General features: G+C 37.6%; 1 protein-coding gene across 14 annotated transcripts in view; it reads left to right on the top strand.

The window, feature by feature from the left end:
- IRAK4 (interleukin 1 receptor associated kinase 4) overlaps positions 1 to 23,144 on the top strand; it is a 28,852-nt gene that overhangs the window by 302 nt on the left and 5,406 nt on the right. For 6 of the 14 annotated variants that reach the window (XR_009048508.1, XR_009048507.1, XM_057703449.1 and 3 more), the window contains exons 2-9: positions 10,781 to 10,887; positions 11,678 to 11,847; positions 13,967 to 14,112; positions 14,873 to 15,055; positions 15,547 to 15,707; positions 16,631 to 16,695; positions 19,184 to 19,298; positions 19,726 to 19,835. Coding sequence is in view for 12 of the 14 variants with exons in the window: in XM_057703449.1 (XP_057559432.1) it covers positions 11,687 to 11,847; positions 13,967 to 14,112; positions 14,873 to 15,055; positions 15,547 to 15,707; positions 16,631 to 16,695; positions 19,184 to 19,298; positions 19,726 to 19,835 (941 nt within the window). In the remaining 2 variants the exon portion in view is untranslated. Of the gene's footprint in view, positions 1 to 30; positions 50 to 7,444; positions 8,101 to 10,780; positions 10,888 to 11,677; positions 11,848 to 13,966; positions 14,113 to 14,872; positions 15,056 to 15,546; positions 15,708 to 16,630; positions 16,696 to 19,183; positions 19,299 to 19,725; positions 19,836 to 23,144 lie in introns of those variants that run through there. The other 8 variants (XM_057703452.1, XM_057703453.1, XM_057703448.1 and 5 more) reach the window with 7 other exon arrangements.

Below are 23,144 nucleotides of genomic sequence, written 5' to 3'. Positions count from 1 at the left end.
AGAGGAAGTGGGTTGCGTGGGCAGCGCTGGTTCCAGAACGAAGATGTGGGTGGGTCCCTGGGGATGAGGAAGTTTTCGGGGCCTGCGGAGGACGGTGGGGCGAGGAGCGGCGTCGCCCGCTGGCCCCGTCGGACCTCCCCTCCAGTCTCCCCATTCCCAGGCGGTGTGTTCCCCGAGAACCGTTTACGGGATGAAATCTCTCTTCCTGAGGCCCAGGAAGTAAGACCCGCACCCGGCGGAGATGCTTGCGGCGGGGACCGCATCGCGAACCCCCACAGGATTCTAACTAGCTTGTGTCACAGGCTTCCAGGAAATCAGAAAGTGGAGTGGCCGTCGTCAGTATTTTATCAGATGGGAAACGTGTACCGGCAGCCTGGAAACAGGAGGGGGAACGAAGGGATGAAAAGCAGACCTCGAGAAAGCATTTTAGCCAGTTTAGGATGGGAACAAATAGTTTCCCTTAGTGCCTCAAAAACGTGTTTTCCCAAGCAGCCCTAAGAGCAGAGAATGTTCAGATTTGCCTTTTCTGTTTCTGGGAGTAATCCTGGCAGAGATCTGTCAGAAAGTTCCGATTTCTTTTCCTCTCCTGTTTGCCTGCTAAACATTTATTTGAAGTTCGCTTTCGACCTGTCCGAACAGAGCTCCTAACTTCCAGGCTAAACTTGCTCCTTCCACAGTCTTCTTCATCTACGTAAAGGTAACAAAGCTTGCTCAGGCCAGAAACCTTGGTGCCATCTTCTCGCCCTTCATATCAGCATACAGGATTCTGTGTGCTGTACCTCAGAAAATATCCATCAGCCTAGGACTTCTACCTGTTTTGCTACCACTCTGATCCAAGCCGCCAGCACCTCCCACCTGGATTACTGATGTACTAAACTGATTGGTGTCTTCCTGCTTCTCTGCCTCTACTTTACTATCTTTTTTCTCAGCAGCAGCCCTCGGTGTCTTTGTTTGTTTGTTTGTGGCTGGTCTTCCTTGCAGCATGTGTGATCCTTCCTGCGGCAGGCTGGCCGCGCGCAGGCTTCTCTCTAGTTGTGGCCTGCAGGTTTTTTTCTTCTCTGGTTGTGGCGCACAGGCTCCAGGGCACATGGGCTCTGTAGTTCTGGCCCCCTGGGCTTAGTTGTCCTGCGGCCTGTGGGATCTCAGTTCCTTCACCACCCTGCCCAGGGTGGATTCTTTACCACTGGACCACCACGAAAATCCGCTGCCCGCATCCCCACCACCTGGGTGTCCTTTTAAGACCTGAGTATAGAGCATGTCTCTCCTTTTCTCAAAACCTCCACTGTCTTCTCATCTCTCTCAGAAGATAAAGTCAATACAAAGGCTATAGGGTCCGAGGGGACCTGGGCCCCGTGATCTCTCATCTTCTACTTTCCTTGCTCGCTCTTCTCCAGTCTTACTGTCTCCTTGCCCTTTCTCTGTGGGCCCACTGGAGACCCTTGCATTTACTATTCCTTTTGCCCAGAGACTTTCCTCACAGACATCCTGGTGGCTGGCTTCTCATTCCTTCAAACCTTTAATCACATGACACCTTCCTATTGAGGCCTACTCTGACTACCCCATTTAAAATTAAAACTCCTGCTCAGTCGTTTTTTTTTTTCCATTCTACTTAGCACTGTCTAATGTACTGTAGAGCAAATGCTTGCTACCTGTCTTTTTCCATTAGAATGTAAGCTCCATGAATTCAGTTAATTTTTTTTTCTTATTCTCCTAATGCTTTATCTCCAGGGAACTGGATCAACATCCAGCACAAAGTAGAGACTCAGTAAATATTTGAAAAATGAATAATATTTTGGTTTTTAAATATATATCGAAAATGTTTCAAGTTACTTACATTGAGTTCAATCAATTTTTGAGAATAGTATGTTGTGTTTAATTTATAGCATGCCAGCGCATGTCCCAGTTTGAGAAGGGCGGCCCTGTATAACTTATTAGATCTAGAAGGTATCACGAGCTTTTGTTGTCCAAAAATATAGATAAATGGTCATCTAGAATATTTTGCTGAAGGAAGCATGGGAGCAAATGATGTATTTTAGGAAGGTTATAAGTGTGTGAAGGACACTATGGTTAGTAACATTGTGTCACCATGAAAAGCTTAGCTATGTTCTCAGACTTCTTATTTCCACTTCCACCCTTTCAGTTGCCCTTCACTGCTATTCTGAAAATTGAGCTTGAATACAACTCTGCACATTTCTTTTTTTTTTAAATATGACATAAGAATAACGCCTGCCATACAATAATCATCGCTACATTTTTCTTTTATCACTTATTGATAGGATTAGGCGTTAGTTGATTTTAAATCTATACAGCAACTCTTAGGTATGACCAGCTCTGTTTTTCAGATGGAGAAACTGAAGTTCAGAGAAATCAAGTTATTGACCCTGGTCACAGTTGGCTTGTGGAAGAGCTACGTTAGGAGCCAGGCCCAGGCAACCTCAGTCTATCTTCCGTTCACCCCTCTAAACTCTCCTCTTCTGGTCAGAGTGCTAATGAAACACAATCTTAAAACTTTATTAATTCATTTGATAAGAATTTTTTGAATTCCTATTTTGAAGTGTACTTTGAGAATGTGCATGCAGATGGGAAGGCGTTGGGTTCCACAAGCAGATACTTGTTTTAGTATTATTTCTCAATGATCACTTTACCTCATATTCTTGGTTGAGTTGTCTAGTCTGAAAATATGAATGCTATTTCTTTACCACGAGAATTAATGGTATGAGAAAATAGTCATGGATATATTTATTTGTTTATTTGTGAACAGCATATCCTGTTCCACTTCTATTAATCTTAAGTGTACTAAAGTAAAATCTTGAACACTTTGAAAGAGGTGACACTTTTTAATTTTTTTTTGCACAAATCATTTATTTTCATTATAGAAAATGCAGAAAAGCAAATGAAAACAAAACCACCATATAAATCACCATCAAGAGGTAACTATGGTTGAGACTTCCCTGGCAGTCCAGTGGTTAAGACTTTGCCTTCCAATGCAGAGGGTTTGGATTTCATCCCTGATCAGGGAGCTAAGATCCTATATGCCTGGCAACCAAAACAAAATAGAAGCAATATTGTAACAAATTCAATAAAGATTTTAAAAATGGTCCACATCCAAAAATATATATATATTAAAAAAAAAGATAACCATGGTTAATATTTTGGTGTATGTTCTTCCAAATATGCATTGGTGGTGATGTATGTTTAAAGTAACATTTTAAATTCTGAGGTTAGGAACTTCTAGAGGAGTTGTTAGAAGGTCTTCCTTTTCTGGCATCCCTATGCTATCACCTTTGCTAGAAATCTGGTTGTAGGAGAGTTACAGAATTTATCCCTGGTCTTCAGAGAGACTGCTTTTATTCTCAATTCTTTGTATTTTAGCTCTAGCTTTATGACTACTAAGCAGTTCTACCTTTGCTAGCTTTGTCAGTCACATTGTACTTAGGACAGTGGAGAGAAATACGAGTACATGAGAAAAAGTAGTGTGAATGTAGCAACTACAAAATCTATAAGCTGACTTTTTAAATTAAAAAATTAAAAAAAATCTGTCATTCAGCACATATATTTTGAGCAGCTGCTAAAGCTGAATTTGGTTAGGTCCCTGCCCAAGAGAGCACACCATCTAGGAGAGAAGGTAGACACATATTAAAATATGCTAATTGTTATAATAGAAGAACGACCAGGAGACAATTAGGAGCAAAAGAGATGACTATCAGGAAAAGCCAATAGTGCCTTTTGTGTTGAACTTGAAGGAATAATAGGCATATACCAGGTGGCCCTCAAGGTACTTGGGCGATTGTTAACCTAGCCCTGGAAGACCTCACCTCCTCTTCACAGGGAAAACAACATTGTGTAGGGATTCTCCGTCTTGCTTCAAATATGTCTGTATCCAAACCTCTGCTTCCCGCCTTCAAGATTCAGAAGAAGAGGTTTTCTTCTATTCAACGTTGACGCCTTCACCTATACTCTATTTACTATCACTTTTGTATCTTCAACCAGGTTTTGTCTTAAACCTTGAACCATCAGTTCTCAGAGGGTGGTTGGGGTCCCTGAGTCTCTTTCAAGAGGTTCGTAAAGTCAAAGTCACGAATGGGTAAAAGATTCATTCAGAGTGCAGTGGATTTTAATGTGACAGTTCATTGATATGGTTTCAGATTCCACATTGCAATTAGCTTGCAGGAGATTGTCACTTATCAAGTTTTAGTTTAGAATCAAAGAAAAATACTGCTTTGTGATGTGGCTACTAATATCCTCCTCCCTTTTCAATTGTATGTGTGTGTGAACCTGGATTTTCTGCATATACATCAACCAAAGTGATGTATTGCAGCAGATTGAATGCAGAAGCAGATATTAGAATCCAGCTGTCTTCTGTTAAGTTAAAAATTAAAGAGATTTGCAAAAAGTCCTTGCTGTAACAAGGACTTCCAAAACTATGTTGAATAGTAGTGGAGAGAGTGGACATCCTTGTCTTGTTCCTGATCTTAGAGGGAATGCTTTCAGTTTTTCACCATTGAGAAGGATGTTTGCTGTGGGTTTGTCATACATAGCCTTTATTATGTGGAGGTAGGTTCCCCCTATGCCCACCTTCTGGAGAGTTTTTATCATAAATGGGTGTTGAATTTTGTCAAAAGCTTTTTCTGCATCTATTGAGATGATCATGTGGTTTTTATCCTTCAGTTTGCTCATATGGCGTATCACATTGATTGATTTGCATATATTGAAGAATCCTTGCGTTCCAGGGATAAACCCCACTTGATCATGGTGTATGATCCTTTTAATGTGTTGTTGGATTCTGTTGGCTAGTATTTTGTTGAGGATTTTTGCATCTAAATTCATCAGTGATATTGGCCTCTAATTTTCTTTTTTTGTAATATCTTTGTCTGGTTTTGGTATCAGGGTGATGGTGGCCTCATAAAATGAGTTTGGGAGTGTTCCTCTGCAATTTTTTGGAAGAGCTTGAGAAGGATGGGTGTTAGCTCTTCTCTAAATGTTTGATAAAATTCACCTGTGAATCCATCTGGTCCTGGACTTTTGTTTGTTGGGAGATTTTTAATTACAGTTTCAATTTCATTACTTGTAACGTTGGAGGAATCGGTAGAGGTAGGCAGGACACCGAAGCTTATAATGCAGGAAGCAATGTTTATTTTACCGGTACAGGCCCAGTGGATTCACATCCAAAGACTGAGCCCAGAACCAAAGGAGAGCTTCCCTTTTATAGACCAGTTCCCATGCTTTTGGGAGCCTATAGCTATGTTTACCTATGCAGAAACAATGTACAGAGCCAGAGTGCATACCTTAGTTTTTCCTTATCTCGTTGACCCAGATGTTTGCGCTACCCCTGGCAGCGTCTTGTGAAAGAGGCCATAAGTTATTTATTCCCTGGGGCTTGCATTTTCCTATGTTTCCCTTGTCCTTCCCTGTTTTTGTTATTAACCTGCCTCAGTAATTGGTCTGTTCATATTTTCTGTTTCTTCCTGATTCAGTCTTGGAAGTTTATACCTTCCTAAGAATCTGTCCATTTCATCCAGGTTGTCCATTTTATTGGCATATAGTTGCTTGTAGTAATCTCTTATGGTGCTTTTTCTTTCTGCAGTGTCCATTGTAACTTCTCCTGTTTCATTTCTAATTTTATTGATTTGAGTCTTCTCCCTCTTTTTCTTGATGAGTCTTGCTAGAGGTTTATCAATTTTATTTATCTTCTCAAAGAAACAGCTTTTAGTTTTATTGATTTTTGCTATTGTTTCTCTGTTTCTATTTTATTTATTTCTGCTCTGATCTTTGTGATTTCTCTCAGTCTACTAACTTTGGGTTTTATTTGCTCTTCTTTCTCTAGTTTCTTTAGGTGTAAGCTTAGATTATTTGGGATTTTTCTTGTTTCTTGAGGTAGGATTGTATCACTATAAAATTCCCTCTTAGAAGTGCTTTTGCTGCATCCCATAAGTTTTGGATTGTTGTGTTTTCATTGTCATTTGTCTCTGGGTATTTTTTGACTTCCTTTTTGATTTCTTCAGTGAGCTCTTGGTTATTTAGTAGTGTGTTGTTTAGCCTCCATGTGTTTGTGTTTTTTACAGTTTCTTTCCTGTAATTGATTTCTAATCTCATAGCATTGTGGTCAGAAAAGATGCTTGATATGATTTCAATTTTCTTATATGTTCCATGTGCACTTGAGAAGAACGTGTAATCTGCTGTTTTGGAATGTAATGTCCTATAGTTATCTATTAAATCAAGCTGATTTATTGGGTCATTTAAAACTTGTGTTTCCTTATTAATTTTCTGTGTGGATGATTGGTCCATTGGTGTAAGTGGGGTGTTAAAGTCCCCCACTGTGATTGTGTTACTGTTGATTTCCTCTTTCATAGTTGTTAGCATTTGCCTTATATATTGAGGTGCTCCTATATTGGGTACATATATATTTATAATTGTTGTCTCCTCTTCTTGGATGGATCCCCTGATCTTTATGTAGTGTCCTTTCTTGTCTTTTGTAACATTTTTTATTTTAAAGTCTATTTTATCTATGAGTATCACTATTCCAGCTTTCTTTTAATTTCTATTTGCATGGAATATCTTTTTCCATCCCATCACTTTCCATCTGTATGTGTCCCTAGCTATGAAGTGGGTCTCTTGTAGACAGCATATATATGGGTATTGTTTTTGTATCCATTCAGCCAGTCTGTGTCTTTTGGTTGGTGCATTTAGTCCATTTACATTCAAGGTAATTATCGATATGTATGTTCCTATTACCATTTTCTTAATTGTTTTGTTTTTGTTTTTGTAGGTCCTTTTCTTCTCTTATGTTTGCTGCTTAGAGACGTTCCTTTAGCATTTGTTGTAGGGCTGGTTTGGTGGTGCTGAATTCTCCTAGCAGTTGCTTGTCTGTAAAGCTTTTGATTTCTCTGTTGAATCTGAATGAGATCCTTGCTGGGTAGAGTATTCTTGGTTGTAGGTTCTTCCCTCTCATTACTTTAAATATATCATGCCACTCCCTTCTGGCTTGCAGAGTTTCTGCTGAGAAATCAGCTGTTAACCTTATGGGAGTTCCCTTGTATGTTATTTGTTGTTTTTCCCTTGTTGCTTTTAATAACTTTTCTCTGTCTTTCATTTTTGTCCATTTGATTACTATATGTCTTGGCGTGTTTTCTCCTTGGGTTTATCCTGCCTGGGACTCTTTGTGCTTCCTGGACTGGGGTAGCTGTTTCCTTTCCCATGTTAGGGAAGTTTTCAACTATAATCTCTTCCAGTATTTTCTTGGGTCCTTTTGCTCCCTCTTCTCCTTCTGGGACCCCTATAATGTGAATGTTGGTGTGTTTAACATTGTCCCAGAGGTCTCTTAGGCTGTCTTCAGTTCTTTTCATTCTTTTTTCTTTATTCTTTTCTGCACCAGTGATTTTCACCCTTCTGTCTTCCAGCTCACTTATTTGCCCTTCTGCCTCAGTTAATCTGCTATTGGTTCCTTCTAGTGTATTTTTCATTTCAGTTATTTTGTTGCATATCTCTGTTTGTTTGCTCTTTAATTCTTCTAGGTCTTCGGTAAACTTTTCAATCTTTGCATCCAGTCTTTGTTCAAAGTCCTGGATCATCTTCACCATCATTATTCTGAATTCTTTTTCTGGAAGGGTGCCTATCTCCTCTTCATTTAGTTGTTTTTCAGGGGTTTTATCTTGTCCCTTCATCTGGTACAAAGTCTTTTTGCCTTTTCATTTTCTCTGTCTTTCTGTGGCTGTGGTTTTCAGTTCCACAAGATGAAATACTGCTAATACTGGCTGATACTGCTGTCTGCCCTCTTGTGGAGGAAGCTGTCTACGAGGCTGGTGGGTGCTTCCTGATGGGAGGGACTGATGGTGGATTGGGCTGGGTGGGCGGAGCTCAGTAAAACTTTAATCTGATTTGGTGGGCGGAGCTCAGTGACACTTTAATCTGCTTGTCTGCCAATGAGTTGGCCTGAGGCGACCCAGCACTGGAGCTTACAGGCTCTTTGGTGGGACTAATGGTGGATTCTGGGAGGGTTCACACCAATGAGCACGTCCCAGAACCCCTGCCACCAGTGCCCCTGTCTCCTTGATGAGCCACAGCCGCCCCCCACCTCTACAGGCAACCCTCCAACCCCAGCAGGTAGGTCTGGTTCAGTCTCCTGTGGGGTCACTGCTCCTTCCCCCTGGGTCCTGGTGAGCACACTATTTTTTGTGTACCCTCCAAGAGTGGAGTCTCTGTTTCCCCCAGTCCTGTGGAGGTCCTGCAATCAAATCCCGCTGGCTTTCAAAGTCTGATTCTCTGGGGATTCCTCCTCCCATTGCTGGACTCCCAGGTTGGGAAGCCTGACGTGGGGCTCAGAACCCTCACTTTAGTGGGTGGGCTTCTGCAGTATAACTGTTCTCCAGTTTGTGAGTCACCCACCCAGCATTTATGGGATTTGATTTTAATGCGATTGCGCCCCTCCTGCTGTCTCACTGCGGCTTCTCCTTTGTCTCTGGATGTGGGGTGTCATTTTTTGGTGAGTTCCAGTGTCTTTCTGTTGATGATTGTTCAGCAGTTAGTTGTAACTCTGGTGCTCTTGCAAGAGGGAGTGAGCGCATGTCCTCCTACTCTGCCATCTTCTACAATCAAGAAATAAAGGGAACATATAGTTTTTATTAAAATATGTATGCTAACATGTAGTACATTTATTATTTTAAATGAATTAATGAGTAAGTAATTTTTCAGTTTTTCTGTGTCAGTTTCTAATATGGTAAATATTGGTAATATAACCAACATAAACAGAAGCTCTTTGGAGTTCACAGTAATTTTTGAGTGTAAAGGGTACCTAGTTTGAGAGCTTCTCTCTTTCTCCTTCCTTTCTTCCTTTCTTTCTTTCTTTCTTTCTTTCTTTCTTTCTTTCTTTCTTTCTTTCTTTCCTTTCTTTTCTTTTTTTTCTTTCTTTCTTCCATTCTTCCTTTCTCCTTCGTTTCATAGCCAGGCTTCTTGGAATATGCCTTTCTACCATGCACTCATTGCTCCACTAAAACTGTTCTTAAGTCACCCAAAGGCCGTCTCGTTATCCATCAGTATTTATTCAACCTCTCTGGGCCTTTTGTACCAACACATGGCCAATTCTAGAAATCTCCGGTATTCTACTGTCCTAGTTCTTGTCTTACCTCCATGACTCATCAATGCTTTTAAAAGTTTCTTTTTTCTCTTCATTCCTTCCCATTCTATATATTCCTAACAGGCAGGCTCATATTTTTTGTTGCTTCAACCAGCTATTCGTTTATGAATATATGAGGATTACCTGAACCTCTCTCATAAGCTCCAGACCATATATTTAGCTACTTAGTGCCAACTCTTCTAGATGGTGCCCGAGGTAGGTATGTCACATTTAACATGACCAGGACTGAACACATTGTTTCCGCTCTCATCTGCATAATTACCCAAGCCAACAAAGCCAGGAATCAGCTTCTTTGTTTCCCTGTCCCCTTTCCCTCTAATATCCTGATATTACTTTGATTTGGCCTCCTAAACCTTTGGAGATTTTTCTTCCCCATTCACCAACTGTATACTTTCTCCAGGCTTTCATTTCTAGATTATTGTAAAGTTTTTGAACTGTTCTGTTTGCCTTAATATACATTCCTTCAATTTTTCACCCACAGGAATCCACTTAACCAAATAAGGTCACATACCACCTTTCCTTACAATCTTGAAGTGGCACCCCTGTAACTTTTAGTATGAAGTTTAAACCCCTTATGATAGCATATGAGGCACATGATGCCTTGGCCCTGCCTACCTCTCCAACCTCATCTGTTAATGACATGCGTTCTGTGGTCCAGCCGTAGCAAACTCCTTACCTTAGCCTAACCCATGCTCTCCCATGCTGTTCCTGCTGCCTGAAATTTCCTTTTGGGTTTATCCTCATTCCTTTTCACTCATCCTTCTAGGCTTGCACCCACCCACATCTGTCTTGACATGCCTCCTTCAGACTGGCTCCCTTGATGCTCCTTCTCTGGGCCCAGTTAACACTCTGCTCACACTTCTTGTAACATTTACACTCACTGTAATTGTTTGTATCCCCTGCTAGACTAAGAAGCTTGAAAACAAAGATTTTCTCTTCTCTGTGGCTCCCATCACTTAGTGCAAAGCCTGATATATATGTTTAGTAAGTGTATGAATGAACAAAAGGAAATGACTGGTCTTTCTAGAAAAGGGAATGACATGAACACTGCATTGAGTCAGAGAAATGGGCATATGGCATGAATTTTGAAGTCGGATATGGGTTCACGACCACTGTTTCACTTACCACCTTTGTGAAATAGAGGTGATAAAACTGCCTTAGTCACTGTAAGGATGAAATAGGTAAACCACCTAGCATGGTACCAGCCAAGAAGTTCATTCATTCCTAACCCTTAACAACACCAATATCTACCATGTGCTAATAATTAGTTATATAGTAGTGAATAAAATGAACATAGTCCCTGAATTCATGGAGCTTATAGTCTAATGCAGGTGACCATTAGAAACAATGAACTAAATATATGATTACAGGTACATTGTGCAATTATGAAAGCTAAGTAGGTTGAGAGTAGATGGACCTACCTAGATGTGGTCAAAGAAGGCCAAAGAGAAGAGAATGCTAATATAAGAGGCTTAAGATACGGAGACTTTTTGCTTCTTACTCTTGTGTAACGTCTGAATTTCATACCATGTGAATCTATTCTTTATTCGAAAAATCAATTATATTGCACTTAAAAAATAAAAAATATGTAGGGAAGCAGGAAAGTAATGGACAGAAGACTATCTAAATCTATTTGTTTTGATTAATTAGAAGGAAAGGTGACGACCTGCTGAGAATGAAGAAGATGGAGATCAAATAAAACCACGTGGGAAGAACTAAGGTCTGAAATAGTCACTACGGAGAGTGAGCCAAGACAGGTGAGAGGACTAACAGCAGTGTTGAAGGCCCAGTGGAAAAGGGTCCCCTAAGTTTGTGTTCGTACCAGTCTGCTCAGTTACCTAGTTTTCCACAGCTCTATTCAGCAGCACTGGTGTACAAGTAAAATTGTGAGATTTGTCCCCAACTACAGCTCTCTAGGGTGGAGTCGTGGAAGAAAAAGAGGACTGAGGAGATAAAGGTTCTGTCTAGAGAGTAGTTGGGTGGTAAACCACAGGGTTTTCCTTAGTAGGGAATGAATTGTGATGAGGCAGATCTGATGGACTCAAACATTGTGGCAGTGTCAAGAAAGAACATGTTATGTAAAAACTCAGTGGATAGACCATATCTTTTAATGCTACGCAAATCATTTCAGGACATGTTTTTGTGTTTTTTTTTTTTTTTTTTTACTTCTACCAAAGAGTGTTATATAAAAGTTTAATAGTAAATAAATCTGGACTGGGAAAAATATTTTAAATTGAAAAATAAATCTTTTTTCTTGGTAGATGTGATTCCTGAATATGTTTACAGGAATTTTTCTGAAAAAGTAAACTTTTTGCTCCTTTGTGTAAATTTCACTTGGAAGGTGTTAATGTCAGAAAAAAATTAATCCTATAATTTTTTGATTGATATTTAGAGGTGGAGAAAGACTAAAATATCAACTACTTGAGTTCAGAGTGTTTCTTTATTATGGTGTAGTGAGTTGCCAACATTTCATATGTGAGAGCAAAGCTTACAGATGTCATCGCTAAAACTACTGTAAAATTTTAATGAGAATTTTCCATATTTTAGGAATAAAAGATGAACAAACCCATAACAGCATCAACATATGTGCGCTGCCTCAATCTTGGACTAATTAGAACACTGTCAGATTTTATTGATCCTCAAGAAGGATGGAAGAAGTTAGCGGTAGCTATTAAAAAACCATCTGGTGATGATAGGTACAATCAGTTTCACATAAGGTAACATATAAAATTCTTTTTCTTTTTAAATTCTTACATCACAATCTGGAATGAATAATAGTTACAAATACTGTCTAATGTTGCAGTTCAGAAAATAAACCCCTCACTAAGGGAGATAATGGTAAGGAATCCCTCTCCTTTTTTTTTTTTTTTTGGCAATTTTTGCTTCATTCTCCACTGTTTCAGCTAGGTCAATATTGTGATCTTGCAAATAAGTTTTTGAGGTTAAAATCAAGATTCCGACTTTAAATCTCTGTTTGGCAAGCCAAGCACAGTTCACTCTGGCTCATATTTGTCATTTCCAGATTGAAGTAACATAAGAATACTTTAAGAATCTCTAGTAAAAGTCTGGAGCCTAAACTTCTAAGTGTGTGAGTCTGTAATTCACTTTAACAGTGTATTTTGGGAATTCTTCAAATTGACATTTTAAAGTTGCTTGTACATGTGCACATCTATGAATAGACTTAGTTCTTAGCCACGATTTTTCAACATTATCTTCAGATAATGTCTGTGCTTTCTGTTTGTCTCTGCTTGATTCAGTCTAAGATATAAATACAAGATTTATTTTTGTCAGTTATTCCAGCCCAAACCTAAGTCAAAATCTGTCTTTGGAAGCAAGGGGAAAAGAAATTTATTTGTGATTTTCAGCATTAGCCTGAAAAAATCTGAAAGCTTAGTTCCCATACTAATCCTTCCAAGAAATGTTTTCTCACGTGAAGGATGAGCATCTTCAATTACTTGGCGGAAGCTTAAGTTTAAAGCTTGAAAGCCATTTTTATAGACAGTTTGTTGATATTAACTATTAAAAACTTTGAGAGTATAGTTGAGGGAGTGGTGGTGAGGAGAGAAGACTCTTCTTTACAGAATAATGGCAGCAAATAATTATTGAAGGAATGATAGAACTAAAAAGTTATCAATTTACAACTACCAGTGAGTGATTCATGGAGGGCTCATCCGTGAGTGCTAAAACCACAAGGCGAAAGGGTGTTGATGAACAAGATACACACATGATTGCAAAGTATTATCCACAGGTTATTGGTGAATCACAAAGGGGAAAGGTTGTTTTATAGAGAAAAAACCTGAAGTATGCTTCCCGAACCAAGTAATCAAACTGGTGTCATCAAAAATGATGCAAACTGCCATTATGTGCCTCCAGATGTGATGCAGTGCAAAGGACACACTGTCACCTATGTAGTGTTCTTACTGACAGTTTTTCACCTGAATTTAATAGTGAGAGAATAGTCAGACAAATCTAGACCGTGAGAATTCTGCAAGGCATCTGGCCTACACTCTTGAAAGTGAGCACACAGACACAGATGGAGAGGGACAGGGACAGGGTGAGAGCACAGACACGGCAAAATGCTATCCATTTGTCATTTGGTGAATCTAAATGAGGAGTAGATGGTTGTTCATGGTAGTATTCTTTCAGCTTTTCTGTAGGTTTGAAATTTTTTGATGTAAAAAAATTTTCAGGAAAAACAGGAAAGCTAAGTTGTTCAGGTTTTTAAATATTACTTTCAAAACTAATTATTAAAGAACTTTTGAATGAAAAACTGATCTGCGTTTTTCCCTCAACTTAACTGAAATATGGTTAAGATCCTAGGAATAATTCTCCAAGTTCATATATATTCTTTTTCATTAAGCAGGCTGGTTTATTAAAAAATCACGTGGCTTAACAGAGTTAGTACGTCATGTAGGGAAGTAATATCGTTTCATAGGCGGAGCGTGACACCCTTCTGAATTTGAATCTCCATTTGTATACAGTTTATTGACTGTGCAGCTGTGGGCTGCTTACTTTACCTCTCACACTTTCTCTTTAGTAAATTAGTGTGATATTCATAGTGTTTTTGAGAATTAAAGGAGTTCACGTGTGTACATCCTGTAGCCCACTGTAAGTACACAGTGTCTGTCAACTTATCATCACCTTCAGCGTCTTTTTTCCTTCGCCCTATCTTTCCTGTTCTCTGTAATTCCTGCTGATACTTTTGCTGTTTTGTAGGAAGTGCTGTGGGCTAGATGGGGGTGGGGGGCCTGCGGTGTGGGGAAGGGGAGGATAATTCCCATTTACATATTAACTCTGTTTACATGCTAATCTTGTTTCTCTTTTACTTACTTTAAGGAGATTTGAAGCATTACTTCAAGCTGGAAAAAGTCCCACATGTGAATTACTGTTTGACTGGGGCACCACAAATTGCACGGTTGGTGATCTTGTGGATCTTTTGGTCCAAAATGAGTTTTTTGCCCCTGCAAGTCTTTTGCTACCAGGTAAACTGAGCATGTCTCCGGTATCAGTAATTAGGGTGGAAAGACAAGCAGCAGAAATAGGAACATTTCTCCTAACTCTTACTTTTTTCTCACAGTAGATGAACCTTGCATTTAAGACTGCTTTTCATTCTTTCAGCCCTTCCCAACTCTTTAGCAAGCACCCCAGACACTGCAGACTTGCTGCTAAGGAAATGGAGGCTTCAGGATTGAGTCTGATCCCACCATTAAAGTCAGGTAGTTTTGTGCCAGTAGGAAGTTTAGAACAATGAGGAAAAGCTCTTGCTCTTTTTTCACCCTCAACTTCCACCTTGATGGAGCTCTGTGATCGTGAATTCCTTGCATTGTGTTCCAGTGAGTTAGTGTCTAGCTGCCTTCCTCATAAGCTACCTTTCTCCCTTTGATGCCATTGATGCCAGAGGTAGTCACCCTTCAGAGGGCATAAGAATCTCCTGGAGTTCTTGTTAAACATGTAGCTTCCCCGGCTCTACTCCAGACCTCTTTTATCAGAATTCTTGAATTAGGTTCAAGGTTTAGGTTTTTAAGCAAGTAATTCAGTGCTTCTGTTGCAGGAGGCTTATGGACCACTTTTTGGAAACATTGCCTTATCCATCATTATCAAAATTTGCAAATTCTTACTGTGAAAATGTGGAGCTAACTGTAGAAACTGGAATGATGTTACATGAACCAAGTTCCTAATTTAACTTTGTCACAGACACTTTTTCTTATGGAATGACAACTTGTATCTTATTTCATTTGTTAGATGCTGTTCCCCAAACTGTTAATACTCTGCCTTCTAAAGTCACCGTAACAGTTCAGCAGAAACAGATGCCACTCTATGGCAAAGACAGGACATCTGTGATAACTGATGAGAATCCCAAACAAAACAATATGCCACCGGACTCCTCAAGTCCAAACAATAGAAGCTTAGAGTTTAGTGATACACGTAAGTAAGATTTGCAGTGCTTTCCACAAGTGGACTTGTCATTAAGACCATCACTGCTTTAAAGTAAATCTCTCCTTTTGTTTGTGCACTCTGTTAATAGCTCTTTTGTGGTCTTTTCTCCCCCTAATGTATTAAGCACCATCTTCATTGTATTAGTCAGTGTTATAAGTGAGTAGAGGCAATAGGACATATGAACAACCACAGAAGCTATAAAAAAAAAAGTAAATATTTACCTAACTTGAAAGGGTCATTTTATAAAGAAAACAAGTGACTAGAGTTTTTGGTGGAAGACCACCAAACAGAATTCTCAAGATAAAGCTTAAAATTTGTATTTTAGAAAATGGTTTTACTCTCTCCCATCATTCCTAATTGTGTGTAAAATTGTAAATATTTGCATATATATGAAATATCCAAATTGAGAAAATACTGAAGTTATTAAAACCAATTTTTTTATTGAAGCACTTTTTTTCCTTATTCTATTGACACGATAGGTTTTTACAGTTTTTCATTTTATGAATTGAAGGATGTCACAAATAACTTTGATGAACGACCTGTTTCTCTCGGTGGTAACAAAATGGGAGAGGGAGGATTTGGAGTTGTGTATAAAGGCTACGTGAACAGCAGGACTGTCGCCGTGAAGAAGCTTGCAGCAGTAAGTGATCTGATCAGGACGAGAAAGAATTAGAGGAAGAGCTGCTTCCTAGTGTGCTTATGTAATATACTTTAAATTAATCTTTAGGAAATATATTATTTCAGTGTGTATTCTCTGTAAATAAACATCATATTGAGCTGGCAGTTCTTAACATTTAAAACTTTGTTGAAAGCTATGGACGCTGTTCCTATAAAAAAAATGTAGTTGTATACACCTACATACGATTATACCTATAATTTGGGGAGATTCACAAAATAGAGAAGCCAAACTCTACACAGTGGTTCATGCATAATCAATATTAAAATGGTAAGATTCTAAGAAAATTTTATAAAAATAATTTTCTTATATTACTTTTCTCATTTAAAAATAAAGTTTAGAATATATACTATAAGAAAAAATTTTTTAAATTCTTATCTACACCCTTCGCTCCCATTTCTATTAGAATGCTTACCATTTACTTATTGATTTATTATATTTTAAATCATTATTATATTCTAAAAATATCAATACAGTACATAGTTACATGATAAAGATAGTCACCCTTTGTCGTAAAAGTTGCAATTACTTTTGCGGGTCTTGTTTTTCTTTTTTTGCCTTGAAATTTGCTTATGTTTTCTGTTACACCAATTTTTTTTTCAGAATATTTATGCAGTGAAGTCTTGTATTATTTAATTTTGTTCCCACAATGACTCAGTAAGATTTATGTAGTTACATGGTTTATAAGGTTTTCTTCCTTCCACCAACCAGCCATGAGACCTTGAGCGAGTCACTAATATTTCTAGTTCTCAGTTCCATAAATTGGGAAGACTGCCTTACTATTTTAAAGAAAGCAGGATTGGCCTGATAATCTCTCATGCCCCTTTTAGCTTTAGGAGACGGGGTTATTATATTGCATTATATTGTATATTATTTTATTTTTTCAGATGGTTGACATTAGTAGTGAAGAACTGAAACAACAGTTTGATCAAGAAATAAAAGTAATGGCCAAGTAAGTTAATTTGGCAGTGCAGTACTGTGGAAAAGAGCAGGACAAGGAGTAAGGACCTGTTTCTTACCCAGAGTATACCATGAACTAGTGATATTTTCAAATATATACATTAAAATAGTGTAGAGAACTTGAAAGAACTTTGAGTCTACAATTTTATGGCTGCATATACTCACTCACTTGTGTATAGATTAAACAGCAGTCTTTATTCTAAATCATGGCAAAATTACATGGAATTTCAACTATCTTCCATTATCATGTTTTCTGCTCCCAAAATTCACAAGAGATAAATTGCAGACATAATATATATATGTGTGTGTGTGTGTGTGTATGTATGTGTAAATGTGTCTGTGTGTGTGTGTATGTGTACACAAATAGTATATATTTGTATAAGTCCCTTTGATACAAGTTAACACCATAAACCAGGGAAATGTTATATGCAAGAATGTGTAGAAGACATTGACTGAGTATGTTTGAAAATGGTTGGATATCATCAGGAACAGAAGGAGAAATGAATTAGGAAATTTATTCTAATAATTATAGTGATTGATACTTGAGTATGTACAATAGACCAGAAGTTGCAATGTATTAACCAACAATTGTTATGGCCACCCCCCCCCCTACATTTTTTTCCACTGAGATTTAGAAATATTAAAAACTTTGCCCAAGGCCACATAAACAATAAATATATGGGTTCCAAATCCAGATCTGTCTGACTCCAAATCTAAATCCTTAATGGGATTTACCAGTTTATTCTCATTGGACCCATTGCTGTAAATCAGCAATTCCAGTTGCTTAGCTTTAAGAAAGAAAGAGTAGACTAGAATTCATTCATTCACAGTAAAATAATGCACATTGAAAACAATAAAAAGTCTTTCGTTCAGGATTCGTTCTTCCTACGCCTGTGCTCACTCTCCAGTGCTAAAAGTGACTTGTTCAAAGTAGATAATCTGGAAAATACAGCAAAATATTTTTAAATACTAAAAGTCATCTCTTAAATATATCACTCAGAGATAACCACTGCTAGTATTTTGATGTACTTGCTTCATGATGAGTGTGTAGCATTTTCCCCACGTCATTAAAAATAATTTAAAAACATTTAATTATTGTATAATATTCTAGCATATATAGGGTTGTATTTTATTTAACCATTACCCTTCTAGGTTTGTTTCTAATATTCAGTATCACAAATTAAAGCTCCTTTAAATCTCTTTGTACATAAATCTTTAAATGCAAATCTGCTTATTTCATCAGGAGACAGTCCTAGAAGAATTACTGGTTCAAAATGCATGAAATCTTTAAAGACTTTCTAAGTATTTGTCCAAGTGGCTTTGTAGATAAGTTATGATAATTTATACTTCTACCAGAAATTTATGACAATTTCAGACTTCACTGCTACCTCACCACTATTAAATATTATAGCTATTTTTTAATAAGTACCAATCTCTGGACCTTACTAGCAGAATGACCTTGGCCAAGTTTCTTAACTGTCAATTCGTTAATTTTCTCATCTGTAAAATGGGGTAATGATTTTAATAATGAAATACTTCATTGTTATTATAAGGGTTAAAAAAAACAAAGCAGATAAATCACTTACTGCAGTGCCTTGTTAGTATAAACTCAGCAAATGTTATCTACTCATTTTTTAAATGTGCCAATTTGGTGGAAAATGGAACACTTACTGTTTTAATTTGCACTTCATAAAATATTTCTGGGCTCTCATATATATTTGCTCATTTAATTCTCACAGCATTCATGTTACATAATACGTATTATTATCCACATTTACCAGGTAAAGTTGCTGACGCTCAGTGAGCCTGTTAAGTTGTGAAAGGTCACAGTTCCAGGAGGTGGCAGAGCTGGACTTTAAACTTAGGACTCTGAGCCCACATTTCTTTCTACTGTGCCACAGATGCCTGCAGTTTTGTTATACTTCAGCCCTATTTAGTTTTATTACTCTCAAGTATATAAAGAAACTCAGATTAGGTTATAAATAATCAGATATGATTAAAGATCAAAAATGTATAAATTAAGTGTAATTAAAAATCAGATGTCTGTAAATCAGTGCTTTGGATGTGTTAGAGAATTCTTGAAAGGATTGTCATACAAATTTCAACACACTTCTTAAAATCTTGTTTGTGCTGTTATTGAAAATTATACGAAACAAAGGTAAACATCAGCCTAGTTCTTAACAAAACAATTACAAGTACCAGTGATCTGAATTATTGAGCTTTTACTATAAAATCAAAAGTGGTTTTGCTTCTGATGTTGATTAATATTGACTGAAAGGAGAACTGTTTTCAGAAAATTATAAGCAGTTATAATAAACATTTATAAAGATGTTCGAAAATGTATCATTTCAGTGATATATAGCATATAATTATTTCTTGCTCTTTTTTTCTTTTAAAGCTCTAAATTGAATAACTTATAACCTACAGCTAAATATATGTACGCATCATAATAATTTTGAGTGGAAAATTATTTGTCACAGGTGTCAACATGAAAACTTGGTAGAACTACTTGGTTTCTCAAGTGATGGAGATGACCTCTGCTTAGTGTACGTTTACATGCCCAATGGTTCATTGCTAGACAGACTGTCTTGCTTGGTAAGGTGTTTGTTCATCAGATTGTTTGGCTTTATGTTTCTTTGTTGGAATACTGATATTTATTTTGTGACAGGATCATTTAAACTGTATTAATCTGAATATTTTTCCTGGTCTGTGAAAACTTCGGTTGATATGTAAACAGCTGGAATTGACTTTCTGTCAGGTGATAATCTAAAATGTAAAAATATCAGTCAAGACTAGACTTTGAAGATGCCCTTATATATTTTTATTGTTCAATAGGAAATACTAACCCCCATTTAATCTTATTTAGAGATTATTTTTTAACAACTTAAAAAGTGGTAGTTGTACATTCTTAGCAATGTGATATAATTGCCAGTAGTTCTAAAAAAATGTTCTGTTATATTTTTTCATAGACTTTTTTTATCCTCCTCTTTTTTTTAAATTGGCTTGTTTCTTACTCCATAAGGATGATACTCCACCACTCTCTTGGTGCATGAGATGCAAGATTGCTCAGGGTGCAGCTAATGGCCTCAGTTATTTACATGAAAACCATCATATTCATAGGGATATTAAAAGGTAAATGCTACCTTTAAAAAGCTTTCAGAAAACTGTCTTGAATAATTTTCTGTCACTCTTTCTATTCACTATTCACACACTCATCTTAACCTGGAGCACTCCATGAAAGCTGTTCCCACTAAGGATCTTTATAACCTCCCTTATTTCAAACCCAGTGACCTATTTCCAGTACTCATCCAAATTGCCTTTTAAAAAAGAAAAGTATGTTATTCTGTTCTTCTTGACAACTTTTGCCATGTCAAGATTATTTTCCTTCTTATTTTCTGAATCACTTTTATCCTCCATGGGTGCATTTCAGTTATCTTTCTTGTTATGTGTTTATTTAGTTAACAGATATTGAGCACCTACTGTATGATAGTTACTGTAGATGCTATATTTAGCAAAAGTAGCATTTGTAGCATCCGACAGCAATCCAAAAATCATAAAATAATAATAGAACTTTAGTATATAGTCTATAGTATTAGTATAAAGAAGAGTTCCTTGAGGAAATGATATTTAAGCTGAGATCCAAAGAATGAACAGGAAATAAGTAGACACAATTTGAGGGCAGCCATAGAAGATGGGGAAAGAGCATTTTAGGAAGAATGAACCACGTTTGTGAGACCAGTGTTGAAAGGGAACGCAGGAGCGTGATGAATTACAGGAAGTGAAATAAATGACTGAAGTGTGGAAATTAAAGGAGTGATTGATGTAAGATAAAATGATAGAAGTAGGCAGAGAGCTAAGCCATGTAGGCCCTAATAGACCAAGATAAGGACATTAATTTTATCACAGGTATAATCAAATGCCATTGAAAAATTGTAAGTCAGAATGTGGCATCATATTTAAGTTTTGAGAAGATCACTTTGACTTGAGTGTAGAGCACAGTTTGTAAGAAGGAGTAGCTTGGAGCCTATCACAGAAGGCTTGGTGCTAGCAGTTCATAGGAGGAGACGTGAACAGATTATAGGAAGAGACGTGAACAGATTTGAGAGATTAAGATGACAAGACTTGCTGATTCTTGGCCGCAGGGGGGTCAGCAAGAGTGACATATCAGGAGTGACACCAGGATTTATGGCTTCCAGAACTGCATTCTGGAATGATTGTGGCATGATTCACTTACAGAGAAAGCACTGAAAGAGGACCAGATTGGGGGTAGAAAATGTGAGTTCTCTTTCGTACATGTTGTGTTACAGGTTCCTTTAAGATATAGATGTGAGTAGAGATGTTAGTGTGATGTACATGTTGGAGCTGAAAGAAGTCTGAGCTGAAGGTATAAGTTTGTGTATTACTTGCATATAGGTGTTAATTGAAGACCTATCACATGGTTATCTTCACTTTAGGGTAGATCTAGACTAGGAAATGTCCCAAGATTTAGTCCTGAGGAACTTTAAGACTTAATGGCCAAGTAGAAGAGAATGAGTCTGAAAAGGAATCTAAGAAAGTATGCAAGTAAGCTGAAAACCAGGAGAGTGTGGTACCCCCAGAGAACAAGGAAAGAGAGTTTCCCAAGAAGGACTAGTCAAAAACATCAATTGCTTCTTTAGAAGTCAGGATGAGAATTGAAAAATAAGACATTTAAAAAAAAAATTTTTACGTGAGGCATTTGATTAGTGCCATGAAGGTCATTAGTGACTTTATGGAGACCTGCTTCCATGTAGTAATTGGGTCAGGATTCAGGCTGTATTTGAGTGGGAGAACTGAGAGGTGAGTATAGACAGTCTGATAAGACCTTTAGCCCATGAAGAGAGAAATCTGGAAATCAGTATGTCATTCAGGAAACTTTTTTTTAAGATGGCAGAGACTAAAGCATGTTTTTATGTCTATGGGAAGAGGGAGGTGATAGAACAGAAGAGAGAAGTGAGATAATTTATAGAGCAAGGTTCCTGAGAATATAGAAAGTCCAAGCAGAGGGGATGGCCTTAGATGAGAGAAAAGACACCATCTCCCATCCATTACACATTGGTGTATTCCAGTTGGCATGGTCTTACCTCTTTGTCTCTTCTGTTCATCCTACGTATTTTTGCTGACTTCACCCTCTATGTGGGTGACTCTCAGATCTGTATCATTAGCCTCCAATCCTATATTTTCAGTGTCTACAGACCAAATCACCCCACAGGATGTCCCACAGCAGCCCCTAAGTCAACATGTCAGAAATCAAACTCATTTCTCTTCCAACCCAAATTCTTCCTTCTGTACTTCTTTCCTAATCAAATGAAGTCAGTATTCATCCTGTCTCCCAAGCTAAAGACTTTCTCATTCTCCATTATCATACAAATTACAGAGTTCTATTGAGTGTGCCTCAAAATGTGCACCTCCTTTTTCTCCCCAGCCTTTATTTACACCCTCATGAGCTCTTGTTTGCTTTATTACAAACTTTTCTGGTCATCCTTTAACCAGTCCGTCCCAGTTCTCATCTGTGCACTACTGTACTGCCAGGTTGTGGTCCTAAAAATCAAGTCTGATAACATCAGTTCCCTACTATGAAACCTTTAGCTGGTACCCTGTTGCTCACAGGATAAAGTTCAAATTCTCCTCATGTTCCATTGACACCAGTTTCTTCGAATTGAGCGTTATGTTTTTATGTTTTCATCACTGTGTTCATGTGGCTCCATTTGCCTGAAATGCCTTTCTTTCCTTCATTTAACCTCAATTTCTAATAATCCTATGCACGCTTTTCACCTTCTCCTTGGAATTTCCTGCAGTTCCTCTGGACATATGGTTGTTCTCTCAGCATTTTGTACGTAATATCACCATCAGGAATACTTACGGGATTTTTAAAAATTATTCTTATACCTTCGTCACAGACAAGATTCAAAGATTGCCCTGTAACCAGCCCTGAGCTTAAATACTATAACACATTGGGGGTCCTCAGTAAAGTTTTGTTGAATGAAAGTATGAGTGTATAAGCAAATGCATAAAATGAATAGATCTTTTAGCCATGTTCTTTCTTCTCCAAAAGATTTCAGATAATACCCCCTCAAGAAATGAAATAAATAATTGAGATACGTTGGTTGGAAATTTGTTTTTAAATGAATTGAGCAATTTTAGGGAAGAAATGAAGAAGGGTGCTGTAGGACACTTTGAGGGAAGTTACTTTGTAATACATTATTTGTGAAATAACAACAGTATCCCTCACTAATGTCAACAGTTTTATTTCACTTTTATTCTCCTCAGATTTTCCCTCGAGAAACAGAAAGGAAAAGAAGACAATTTTATTTCTCTTTAGCTTTAATCCAAAATTCAGATTTATTTACACAAATTTCAGGCTTTTATGATGTGTATTATAAAATGGGATACTCTATACATACAAACATTCATACACCTACC

This window comes from Hippopotamus amphibius, chromosome 12 (assembly GCF_030028045.1).
Source record: "Hippopotamus amphibius kiboko isolate mHipAmp2 chromosome 12, mHipAmp2.hap2, whole genome shotgun sequence".
Taxonomy (NCBI): Eukaryota; Metazoa; Chordata; class Mammalia; order Artiodactyla; family Hippopotamidae; genus Hippopotamus; species Hippopotamus amphibius.
This window is presented reverse-complemented; position numbering and strand designations above follow the sequence as displayed.